We start from the raw sequence: 13,608 nt of genomic DNA, 5'->3' as shown, positions 1-13,608 counted from the left end.
TACATTAATTTTTTTTATTATACTAGTCAATAATGCTCGCCGCATTTATGTAAGCATTGTCCAGAGTTATTCAGGTGTATAAAAGATGAAGAAATGACTCAACAAAGGACTATAATAAACATGATTTTCTAATAAACAACCATTAGTTCCAATGTTTTCAAGCATTGAATCTATTCAAATTTCAAACCCTGTATGCGGTTTAAGTTAGGGTTCCGTTAGACAATATACCAAATTTAGTGGCTATAAATTGTGAATTTGTATAACAGACAAACATAAATTTTTATTTATAAAGATTATGCAATGCATTTGTACTTAAAATTACAAACATATGTACATACATATATGAATTAATTCATCGATTAAAATTAATTGATTCCAAATTTTTACTTTATCTATGTACGTAGTAACAATAGATGAAGTTTTGTAATCATGCGAAAATTCGACATCGAGATTTTGACTAGTTGGAACTCAGAATCGAACACTGATCACTTTTTCATGATCTAGAAAAAAGTGTGTGTGTGTCTGTGTGTGTGTGTCTGTGTATTTTGGGGATTTTTTGAGCACCGTTAGTCCTATGGAACCAAAACTTAGTATCGGTTACTGAAATTCTTATAGACACAAGTTAAATTTTTTTCAAATTTTTAAGTTGACCGGAAATGGTACCCTCCCCTTATAGGTGTTTTTGAATTCAATTATCGAAATAATAATATTTAAATAATATTTATAACCTAAAATATAAACCTATAACCTAAAGAAATAATAATATTTATAACCTAATATTTTTTGAATATTTTTATCTGAACCGGAAGTAGTAGTTTTACTCTAGAGAATCAAGGTTTTTTATGTTTTTCTCAGAAACCTTATGGTTTATTGAACTAAAATTTCATATCTAGAAGTTTAAGCGTAATAGCAAGTTATGGATAAAATTTTGTAAGCATACCTTAATCGGAAGTGGCAGTTTACTCTTGTTCGATTTATCTTCCACTATTTTTTTCAACCTCTTAAACATGTGTGATCTCCACAAAAAAAATCAAATATAATTCTTGTATTAATGTGATGAAAATAAAAAAAAAATCAGTAAATTTAATAAACCGGAAGTGGGATTTTCTCCTCTTAGAAAGGTCAAAAATGTTGTCGCCTGGATCCTTTCCACACCCCTGAACGTATTAAGCTGAAAAATTATATTTGTATTCTTTATGTACTAACTTAGAGCTGCTAACGTTTTGGTCAGAATTTGTAAACCGGAAGTAGCATTTTTTTTAAAACAATATTTCATTATTTTTTCATTATTTTATTTTGACCTTTTAAATTATTTTAAGCGTCTTAATATTTATTGGGAATAATAAAAATAGTGATTTTAAGTAAAAATAAAAAATAAAATCACCAAATTTAATGAACCGGAAGTAGGATTTTCTCCTATTAAAAAGGTTAAAAATGTTGTCGCCTGGATCCTGACCAAACCCCTGAACGTATTAAGCTGAAAATTTATATTTGTATTTTTATGTACTAACTTAGATTTGATAACGTTTTGGTCAGGATTCGTAAACCGGAAGTAGTATTTTTTTTAAAAACAATATTTCATTATTTTATTTTGACCTTTTATATTCTTTTTATCCTCTTGATATTTAATGTGTATAATAATTATACTGATTTTAAATAATAAAAAAAATTTGAACAAAATCCGACAACCGGAAGTAGAACTTTTGTCTTGTGCTAGTATTTGCATATATTTGCGCTCAATTTGTATCGCTATCATAGTTATTAGTTCAATATTGAATTTTGTTTTGTAACCTTCTTATATTCCTCAAATACATAGATAAAGTCATGGGTTGGTCACACCCGAATTTTTTTATTAGAAGTCACACTAATCCTTACTAAGATTACTTACATACATACATATATATACGCATGCCTACTATATTGCATATTTGAAATTAAACGCGTAACAAATATGTAGATAAAGATAATCTGAAAGCACCTGATAATTTTATAACAAGCATATCACTTATTATTGATTCCAAAGATTGTATCGACTCTTTAACAATTCATGTAGATATGCTTAGTTCAGTTTTTGCCATCGTGTAGATTGATTACAATCGATCGATGCGAATTAAATGTAAATTAGAACGGTGACAATGTTTAAAAACAACGGTCTTGCCCATAAGGAAGTTTTAATTAATAATAAGCTGCTTTTGAAAGAATTAGAATGTACTTCCTGCAATAAATACATGGCAGCGCCCATTCGTCAATGTATTTCCGGTAAGACCAATGTTTTTTTCTTTGATTTCATAAGACGTTTTTGTCTTTTTATAAGTTTCTTTGAAAGTTTTAAAATTAACAAGCATAATAAATACTCTCACTACTAAAATAATGTTTTGGAATAGGAGCCCTTTGATTCTGAGCTCCTACAACTCCACTGTACACTAACCCATCTTCGGTATGAGTGTACGGTGAGATCATTTAGTGTTTCTAAAATGAAAACTGTGAATTTACATATTGAACAAACGTACATATAATACAAAAATGCAAAGGAATATTTAATTTTATTATTATTATTTAAATTACTAGTGTTGTGCCCGTTGATTCCAACGGGTGGCTGAAATGATCCTGGAGCGAGGGGCAAGGATCGAGGGGGTTGAAAACGGAGAGGGGGTCAATATTTATTTATGAACGATGTTCAAGTTGTTAAAGCCGGGTCAAACACGATTCCGCGAAAAAGTCAATCCAAACACCAGTGAATGTCAGATTTTATCAACGGGTAGTCCGGCGTAAACAAAGAAACGCACGCGGGTGGAGAGTACACTATCGAAAACGATCCGATATGGCAAACGTTGCCTCTACTTAATCTGTCAGAGTCATGGAAGTAGAATGCATAGAATGGTCATTGCTAACAAAAGTATCGTCTAAAAGCGAGCCATCGAAGAGAGAGAGTTTTTGTATCAACATTTTTGGAGGCTGAGAGCGATTCTATGCATTCTACTTCTATGGTCAGAATGCGTAAAACTAATCGTCTGAATAATTGATCATTTATTTTAAAATCTTATCATTTCGTTTTATTTTTTTATTTATTTATTTATGACGATTTTTTTTTTGGTTTCGAGACGAAATATGACTTTTATTATAGATCTATCCCCAGTGAACAAAATGTTTAATTTAAATCGCGCGATTTTTCTATATCTTGGTGTTGTCCGGTCGATGTCATAAAATCTGTCAATTTTCTGTTCAAAATGAATATTGTAATCTATAGTCGGGTATTACGGGTGTCTTTATATAAGAATTAAATAAAATTTCACTGAGAAAAATCATATTTTGACTATTCTTGTCGATTAATAACAAAAATTCGTTTATTTTATCGAGGTAAGCTAGCTATCAATAGAATTTTTGTTATTAATCCACAAGAATAATCGAAATATGATTTTTCTAAGTGGAATTTTTTTTAATTCTCATGTAAAGACAATTTAATATATTATCCCTATTAATTCAATTCAGATTCGTGTAAATACGAGTAAATACTAGTCGAGCTTTTAGCTCGAATTTTTTCCGATTTTAAATTCAGCACACTTTCAATCAACCATTTTAAACGAAAACAAAAAATAGTGTGGCCAGAACACTATTAGGATAAACATGTTTCAATAGAAAATACTCAATATAGAATAGTATTAACAGTGGGAAAAAATCCCAAGTGAAAATACGTACTTTTGACTTTTGACTTGAACTGGACGACTACTTAGAGAGATTTGAAAGCTGAAAAGTACTACAAATGAAAAATAAAATACCCGACTATAGATTCCAATATTCATTTTGAACAGGAAATTGACAAAATTTTGAGACATAGACCGAACAACACAAAGATATAGAAAAATCGCGCGATTTAAAAAACACACAATCTCCGAATCTCGATCCAATCAACATTTTTTATTACCAGATTCGTGTTCACTGGGCATAGATCTATAAGAAAAGTCATATCTCGTCTCTGAACCATTTTTCGTGTCGAGCAGTGTTATTTTTACCCACCAAATGTTTTTTGTACTGATTGGTTAAATAGAGGCCTACCGTCGCGGTTTCGGAAACCGGAACACTTGTGATTTTACGATTTTTGGGAAATAAAAATATTGTCCCTTTAGGTGTGTGGTTTTTAACGATCGGGTCATTTACGATTGTTTTCTACGATTTGAGTTCAGTTTAGTGTGAGCTGTTGAGGTTTACGGATCGAAATCGTTGAAAATAAAAATACCATGCAAAAATACACTCAACTATCATTGGAGGAGAATATAAAAATCGCGGCTTTGGCAGACTCTGGACATTTATTGTGATCAATTTCTCAACAAATGGGACGTTCTGTATCTACTGTGTCAATAATAATGAAAAATAAAAAGGATTCTGGAACTTTTGCTCGTAAGAAGGGGACAGGACCGAAAAGATGCACATCCGAGAGACAAGATCACCCGATAACTCAATTATCTTTACGGACACGGTTCAAAACTGCTGTAGAGATAATAAAAGAGATCTCGGATCAATTTTCAATTGAAATTAGTGATGTAACCTTAAGAAAACGACTCAGAGAAGCTAGACTGTACGCTCGTAAACCTGCGAAAAAATCATTACTTACGAAGAAAATGATGAAAAACCGATTAGAGTGGTCGAAATATCACGAAAATTGGACGACATCGGATTGGCAACAAGTGATATTTTCTGATGAGTCGAAATTCAACCTCTTCAGCTCCGATGTTTTTCCGTATGTTCGAAGAAAAGTTCGAGAAAGATTCGACCAAAAGTGTACCCTGAAGACAGTGAAGCATCCCCCAAGCCACATGGTTTGGGGATGTTTTTCTTATTATGGAATTGGTCGAATACAGTTTCTGCAAGGTTCCATTAACGGAATAGAATATATAAAAATTCTAGAAGAAAGTTTTATCCCATCAATGGAAAACCATCTTTCAAATTCTGATGATGTCATATTCCAAGATGACTCTGGCCCTTGTCATCGAGCTAAATTAGTGAGTATTAATTTTATCTAATGATATTGAATGTAATTAATAATATTACGATCAAAAAACTGAAATATTTTTGTTACTTTTTTTAGGTTCGGGTTTATTTGCAGGAATTGGGTGTAAAGACATTAACATGACCTGGGAATAGTCCCGATTTAAACCCAATTGAAAATTAATGGATGGCTATTAAATATAGGATTAGTAAAACAAATGTGTCTAGCCATCAATCATTAAAAGAGATCATTGAAAAAGTATGGTATGAAGACTTCCCCATCGACATTTTAAGAAACTTAATAGATTCTATGCCTAGCCGTATAAAAGCAAAAAAAGCCGCAACAAAATATTAATAAAGTTTTTATAATTTGTAAATAATACCATGTGTCTAATAAAATTAAAAGTTTACACTTAACTGTGTTTTTTCATTCAAAATTTCATTCAACTGTGGAGATTGCGTTTGGTCATAAAAACCGGCTCGGACTAAAATTCTCCCTACCTTTTTTTTTGTTGCTTTTTTTCTTAACGATTGTCGTTAAAATAAAGCACTATGATATAATCTACCATTTTAATGACTTTGGGTATTTATTTTATTTAAGATCATTGAAATTAAAGCGCAAAATCACATTTTTCTATGGTGTTCCGGTTTCCGAAACCGCGACTGTATATACATATACTACCACTAAATGAATGATTTACGATTTTTAGGCCACAGTATGTGCGAAAAATGTGGAGACAAAAACGCTTGTGCCAAATGCAGGAGCGTCATATCAAAAGTGCGGAACATACATTTGGAAAATATAGCATTTAAAGTCAAATACCCATGCAAGAATCTAGAAGGAGGATGCGATTGTAAGTCCATCGACACACTTTACAACACTTTTTTTTTTTTTTATGCATTTTTTTTATTGAAAATTTTCCAGCCATGTTCACACACTCAGAGTTGCAAAATCACGAGGAGCGTTGCTGTCACCGTTTACACACGTGTCTTTTGAACGAAGGATACTGCACGTGGACCGGGCGAATAACCGATCTGAAGTCGCACAGCCTCTATGCACACTCCAGGGAGAAAGTCATGCCCAAGAAGTCCTTGTTTATCTGCAATGGCTTCAAAGATATTACGGATTATGTGCGACTCGTCGCAGCTTACAAGGAGGTGTTTTGGTTTTTCCACGTGAAAAGGGAAAACACGGCGTACTGGGCCATCCAGTACTTGGGACCGGATGTAAAATGTGGGAATTTCAATTTCGATCTGAAAATTCACCATGCCGAAGACAGGGAGAGGTATGTCGGGTTCACGAAGGTCCAGTGCTTCAAAAATGGAGACGATATGAAGACGTATATCTTCGCGTCGAGTGCAACTATGAACCTCGACGACTTGGGTAATTATCTGACGCACGATAATAAAGCTGTCTTCAGTATTAAAGTAAATAAAACAATATTCAGTCACAAAAGTAAAAAATAAATTCAATATCGATAACGATTCAACTGCAGTTATGTCTCAACCAGTATATGTATATTTATGTAGAATCAGTGGTGTCATTCCAATTTCGGAACAACGGGTTTCAGATATACATATGTATGTATATGTTACACCGAATCCATGAAATTGTCTATTATAAGCATTCGCCAAGAGAATTGCCGAATGCGTGAAAAATGCAAGCACGTTGCCCACTTTGACACTTGTCCACGCTGTCCAGTTCTAAAAAACAACACCGGAGCGCTGCTGTCTATTTGCCGACTCCATGCTTTGAGCAGACAAATTCTTGCCGAATACGCGCATTCGCCAAAAAATTTGCCAAATCCGTGAACTGGGCAACATGCTTGAATTTTTCACGCATTCGGCAATTCTCTTGCCGAATGCGTGTAATGGACAATTTCACGGATTCAGTGTAACATATATACATGTTACAGTGAAAGCATATTTCAAGTGAAAATATATTTTCACTAGTGAATATATATTTTCACCGATTCAAGCAGTGAAAATGTATCAAACAATGAATTTACAACGTTTAACTCTATAAATTCAACCCTAACAACCCAATCTTATATGAATGGGGCCAACCCTTACTTAACCTAACCTAAACTTATCCTTAAATGATACCAACCCTAACAATCTAATCTTAAATGAATAAAACCAACCCTGAAAATGTAACTGGTTATGATTTCACTGAAACGTCAGTGAAAAAATATTTTTACTTGAAATATAATTTCACTGTGACATAGGCATACAATATCGGAATAAAATTTTATATAAAATTAGACTCTTAGCCCTTTGAATGCTGACCAACGCCGATCGGCGTTTTGTCAAGAAGTCCATGGGCCTGAAAAACACCGATAGGCGTTGTATTTTGAGCACGTACAAAGTAAACAAAAATACTTCCCTCTCCGAAGTCTTTCAAGATACATAGTATTGAGAAATGAATGTTTTGAGCATGGATCGTGTAATCCGTTATTTGTCAACGTTTTGAACTTTTTTTTTTTTAAGAATTTTATTTACATAATAAACATAATAATAAACATAATAAAACAAATATTTAGTATTTTTATTTTATTTTATATTTAACTAGCTGAACCCCGCATGCGTTGCAATGCCACAATAAGGCATGCAATTCCCGTTCCCGTTCCCGTTCCCGTTCCAGCTCTCGTTCCCGTTCCCATTTGTCGGAAAAACGCAGGCAGCGAACACATTTGAAATTATTCCGTTGCAATGACACTCATTCCCGTTTTTCCCGTTCCCGTTTATGGGCGATTTTTTTTCACAATAATCTTCCCGGACATGCATACAACAAATCCTGAAAATTCAATCGTAATCGGTTCAGTGGTTTAGGAGCCTATACGAGACACACAGACAGACATTCAATTTTATATATATATAGATTTATACTAAGAATGCCTAATAATATCTTTAATTTATAATAAGAAGGTAACCCCAATGCCCCTTCCGGGCCAGAAACATTGTACACTTGATACAAATATTTTAAGTTTTATACAAAGTACAAAATACATATCAATTAATATCCACAGAGACATCTATGGATAAATTTGTAAATTTGCAGCATTTTGCCAAAAATTCGAGATTTTGCTAGAAAATGGCTAAGGTTGCCAATTTTGTGGAACCGTTTCAATGAAAATCAGTTAGATTGGCAAACTATGTTAAGAAACGATCGACCTGGAGTCACAAATCCAAGGCGTGGCCAGCAGATACCATTGGGATTTGAACCCGTGACCACTCTGTTCAAAGCATTATATGCTAACCACTACTCTATTCTTCTGGTATGAATTTCCGACATGCTTTCAAATAATGTTTTATTTTATTGAGCTAATATTATTATATTTTTATTTTTATTTTATTAAAATGAGTTAAACATATAACCAGCGACATAGCTTAGTGGTTAACTAATAATGCTATCAACATCATGGGTTCAATCTCTGGCTTGGTGTTGCTGGCCAGGCCTTGCTAAATAAAATATAGGCACATTATTATTTGTAATTCATATCATACATAGATTTACTTAATGTTTCATTTATTTATAAGTTTGAATTTACATTATATGATTTTAATCATTGAATAAATCATTTTGTAATACGTATGTACGGGTCTACCTCACGGGCCGGAATGTGAAATTACCGAAAACGCAAATATCGGAAGGTAAAGGTCGAAAACCGAAAAATCTTAAGTCCAAAGATCAAAAAAAAAGGGTGCATGGTAAACGGTACATACTCACTTAATTTACGCGAGCAGGATACAACAGGAACAAGAGGAACAGGCTTTTCCTCCCGTATTCTGCGCGCGCACATTAATACGGGAGGAAAAGCCTGTTCCTCTTGTTCCTGTTGTATCCTGCTCGCGCAAATTAAGTGAGTATATACGTAAGTATGTATCGTTTACCATGCATCCTTTTTTATGATCTTTCGACTTAAGATCTTTTGACTTTAGTTCTTTGCCTTCCGATATTTGCGTTTTCGATAATTTCACATTCCGGATCGTCACGGAGACCGATATGTACATATACTGTATATGATATACATACATATAATTTTATGCATAATTGATTTGAATATGCGATATTTTGCGTGCTTTTATATCCGTGTAGTAATCCACATATAATTATATTTGATGGTGGCTTAATGCATAAAAAATGAAAAAAAAAGTTAATTACAATTTCAATGTAGCTGAAAATTAATGCGATGACTGAGAGAAATATCATGATAAAATAAACATTGTCAGCAGTTATATTGAACGAAGAACAACTGATACATTAACTGTCATGTCAAAACCCGTGGTTTTTTGGGTTTCATTTTTGGTTTTGTTCTATTCCATGAAAGGCTTCAATGGCGATAATTTCACGCGACAAATATCCACTGAAGATATCCCACCGTTTGGTTTTGTAAATATTTTATTGTTTCTTAAAGAAATCAAGAATTAATAGAATTTTTAATACTCATAAGTCTTACAATCAAAAATATAGAAATTAAAATTTAAAAAATGTTATTTAAATATTAATACTGAGCAACAAAAAATTTTTTAAAATAACCGAAGCGGAAAATAATCAATCTATCTTAAGTTTGACCCACTAAATTCGAATATGACATTGGTTTTCGTTGGTTTCTTCTCATTTATGAGATACTTATTTTTGTATGTTTAATTGTTATTTTGGTTTTTTTGGTGTTATATTTTTTGAACATTGTGGCGCTTTAGCAATTCCTGTTATGCCACAATGGTCTGTTTAGAATAAATAAATAAATAAGCGAAAAACTGCGCAATTTTTACAGATTTTTAACTTTTGCAGTCTTTAACTCAAAATATAGAGTATTGCTGTGCTAAAAGTGAGTTTTGGAATCCTTAGTCAGATGTTTTTTTTTATATTGATGTGAGTTGTTTTTGCTTTAAAATACATAAATAAATAATAAATAATAATAATTTAAATAAAAAATAAAAATAATTTAAATGATAAATAATAATAATAATAATAATTAATAAATAATAATAATTGAAAATTGTACATAAATAAATAATAAAAATACTTTTTAAATATATAAATAAATAATAATAATAATTTAAAATACATAAATAAATAATAATAATAATTTAAAATACATAAATAAATAATAATAATAATTTAAAATACATAAATAAATAATAATAATAAATAATAAATACATTTCTAGCGAATTTTAAAAGTCAAAAATATAGTTTTTTCTTACATATTTTTTTCTTAAATTATCCTTGAGTAAAAAATGTGTCTATATATTATATCGATGTCTAAAATTTTTTTTCTCTTACTCTTAGAATTCACTTAATAATCAAATAGTTGTTTCACCCGGCTTCGCTCAGTATTTGTAATACAAACAGCGTAAACATGGCGAATCTAATAGTAAATATTCATTTGTTTTTTTATTAAATTTATTTGAATCGAAAGAAACATAATATTCATCCAATTGAATTGTCGTCATAGAAACTTTGTATTGTTTACGAAGTTCCCAACCAAAGTTATATACATACTTACATACATACAAAGTCTCTTTCAAAATTATATATTAGATAATAAGTATTTTAAAGCCATAAAAAGTCACAATCAATAGAAAGAAATTTGGCTACTGATTCCAATACTCACTTTTGGCACATCGATATTAAATTTTGAGTTAAAGAATGCAAAAGCCGAAAATTTGTAAAAGATTGTGCTTTTTTTTAAATTGTTTATATCTCATAAACGAGAAAAAACCAAAAAAGTTCATTCTCATATTTGAATTTAGTGAGTCAAATTTAGTAAAGATTGATTTCTTCGCTCCAATAAGAAAACAAAAGATTTATTGTTGTTCAGTGTAATTAGGTCTTGTCTCTTTTTATTTTATTACTTACCTCTTCTTAGCTTGCAAACGATTTGGTCGTGTGATGAAGTTTTTGTTCTTATTCAATCGTTTTCAAACTTTGCCATTTTGCTCGGTTTGGTCATGACGTCCGCCATTACCATGGTGAAACATTATCGTAATAGACACGTTTGAAAATACTGCATCTTCCTTCACGGTGACGTTTATCGTCCACACTGTCCCATTTGTCCACACTGTTCTGACTCTCGCTATGGAACTTTGCCATACTCATGACCAAAGTTTACGAAGAGAATTGGTGATTTCTAAATTAGGTTTTTTATATATTTTCTTAATTTGTTTTTTATATATTGTCTTATAAGAAGAGGTTAGTTTTTAAAAAGCATTTTTTTGTATTCTTTTTGTTAACAAGGTTTTTATTAGTTTCACTTCGCCAATCGGTCTGACAAACTTCCTACATTCTTCCGATCGCTTTGAAACTTTGTCATTTTTCGAGGCTTGGCCGCCGATAGAGATTTCAATTTCTTCCTCTTTAAGAATTCAAAAATTTGAGACGGTGACGGCTAACCCTTTTTCACTAGCCTGTAGTCTTTTATGTGTGACTTTTAGCCCCCCCCCCATTCGTTTGTCAAATTTAAATTTTTAAACGCCTATAACTTTATCTTTTTCACACTATATTTATAAAATTTTGATTATATGCTCTCATTATCTCTCATATACATATATATTTACTTCATTAAAGGTTATTTATTTACTATCATTAAAGCATTTTATTTTATTTTCATCGTATAATAGATCAATTTCTATTTAAAAATACATTCTGAAGTACACAGGATAAATTCACAGCGTCATAAATAAATTCGCGACCAGGTTGCATTCCAACTTGTGCTTTTAGTACATAATCGATTAATATTTAAAAGTGATTCACCTGGAAGTCTTTAAAGCAAAATAAAAGCTTACTCGCTTTAAATAAAATACAAATCATAATTAACTTTTTGCTTTTTTTGTTTCAATCAAGGGTCAATTCATACTTGTGGTGAAATATCTCGAAAAATGTTTATCGTTGCGTTCCCCTATAGACACTGAAGGACTGATAGATTTTAAATTTGAAATAAAAAAATATAACGCTACGGATTTTGTAATAACGGCAAATATATACGTGCCCAAAAAAATTCAATTTGTCAAGGTGAGTATTTGTCTCTGATTTAAAATATTTAAATTTTACAAATATGTATGTAAAAGACAATTTATCGCCAATTCAACTTTCAGATGCTATATTTACCCGTGTTTGTGAAACCAAATGGAAATTTAACTTCAGTGGTTAAAAGTTCAAACAATCCATGTAGTGATGTAGTATTTATAACGCTGTTGAGATTTTTCACACCGATTAATTCAGCTTGCTGGTTGAAAAGTGTGAGTATACATTTATTGTGGTACACTCTATTATCTTGTAATATTTTTAATGAAATTTTTTATGAATTTTTAGGGCAATTACTCTGTTGAAAATGTCAACATTAACGGTTGGGTTCATAAATTTTTTAAAAGCTATATTTACACCAGGTTTTACGCTCAACTTGAATATTACACAGATTTTGGATTGGTGTTCTGCCTTGATGGATTGATTGATATTAGACCCTTGCCTAAGCCCATCGCTAGAAAAAAATCTCACAAAAAGAAAATTATGTAGCTACATAGATTTAAATTAGCTACTTAGAAAAGTAGCCTTTAAATGTTTATTTAATTTATTATTATTACAGCATATAAAACAAATTTCAGAAGGCAAATCGATAAAATAAAATTAATGTTATTTCAAATCACTTAAACATTTACATCACAAATATTTTAATTTTTATAATTAAGTTTGCTTTATATTTCACAATAATAAATAAATTGATTACAATTATTACACGATATTGCCTTTTTATTTTTTTTTGCTTTATAATGTATAATATTGGTATTGATTATAAAAAAAATCTATTGATTATTATTGACAATAAAAAATTTATTGATTATTATTAATAAAAAACTTTTTATTATAAATTATATCAAAAACACTCTTTATTATTAATTATAAAAAAAAACCTGAAAACAACCCTCATCTTCTACACTGGTGATTCACAACAGAAGTACGTGAATAATAAAATCGATAAGATATAGAAATATACCTTTGCACAGGGGTATGTTCTGGGACCCAAATGATAGATCAAAGTCGGTTCACAATATTTATTCTACGATAGTATTTATTTTTCACATGGTGCGCACCTCCTTTAAAAAGTAGGTAGCTGAGTATTCGGATATACGATAGTCCCCGTATGCCGGGCCTGTTCGGACGTTTTTATACGTTTTTTTCGAAACTCTCCAGAAACGTTATTCCCTGGTTATCGTTATCCTAGAAACTCGGAATTCTCCATTTTACATTGGTCTGGAATTCTTAGGTTACAATACGAAAAAATCACAGACAAAATGCAATACGAAACTGAAACGAAATGTTATTGGCCATCGCGGGCCGAGTGGGGGGTGAATGCAATAGCATGTACATTTTAGTCTAATGCTAGATCGTTTCGAATATATATATATATATATATATATATATATATATATATATATATATATATATATATATATATAAATATAGGATTGATTTTTAAACGAGCCGAGCCGTATGTGTGGTTGGCCAAACTGCTAGGGATAAAGTGTATGTGGTATGCATGGGAGAGACCGGATGCGCGTTGTTATGGTCACTTGTTGGAGAACTGGCCGGACGATATGTTATAATAAATAGTTCTGACTTAAT

The 13,608-nt window shown here is 31.3% G+C and overlaps 1 protein-coding gene across 1 annotated transcript; it reads left to right on the top strand.

Moving 5' to 3' along the window:
* Positions 1-2,034: 2,034 nt before the first annotated feature.
* Positions 2,035-6,450, top strand: LOC143913079 (E3 ubiquitin-protein ligase siah-1-like). Its single transcript, XM_077432628.1, has 3 exons — positions 2,035-2,259; positions 5,694-5,837; positions 5,909-6,450. Exons 1-3 carry the CDS (start codon positions 2,136-2,138, stop codon positions 6,448-6,450), a joined length of 810 nt encoding a protein of 269 aa, XP_077288754.1. The 5' UTR covers positions 2,035-2,135.
* The last annotated feature ends 7,158 nt before the right edge of the window (positions 6,451-13,608 follow it).

Source organism: Arctopsyche grandis, chromosome 1 (assembly GCF_051622035.1).
Source record: "Arctopsyche grandis isolate Sample6627 chromosome 1, ASM5162203v2, whole genome shotgun sequence".
Lineage (NCBI taxonomy): Eukaryota > Metazoa > Arthropoda > Insecta > Trichoptera > Hydropsychidae > Arctopsyche > Arctopsyche grandis.
The sequence above is the reverse complement of the archived record's forward strand: the minus strand, read 5'-3'. Positions and strand labels throughout refer to the sequence as shown.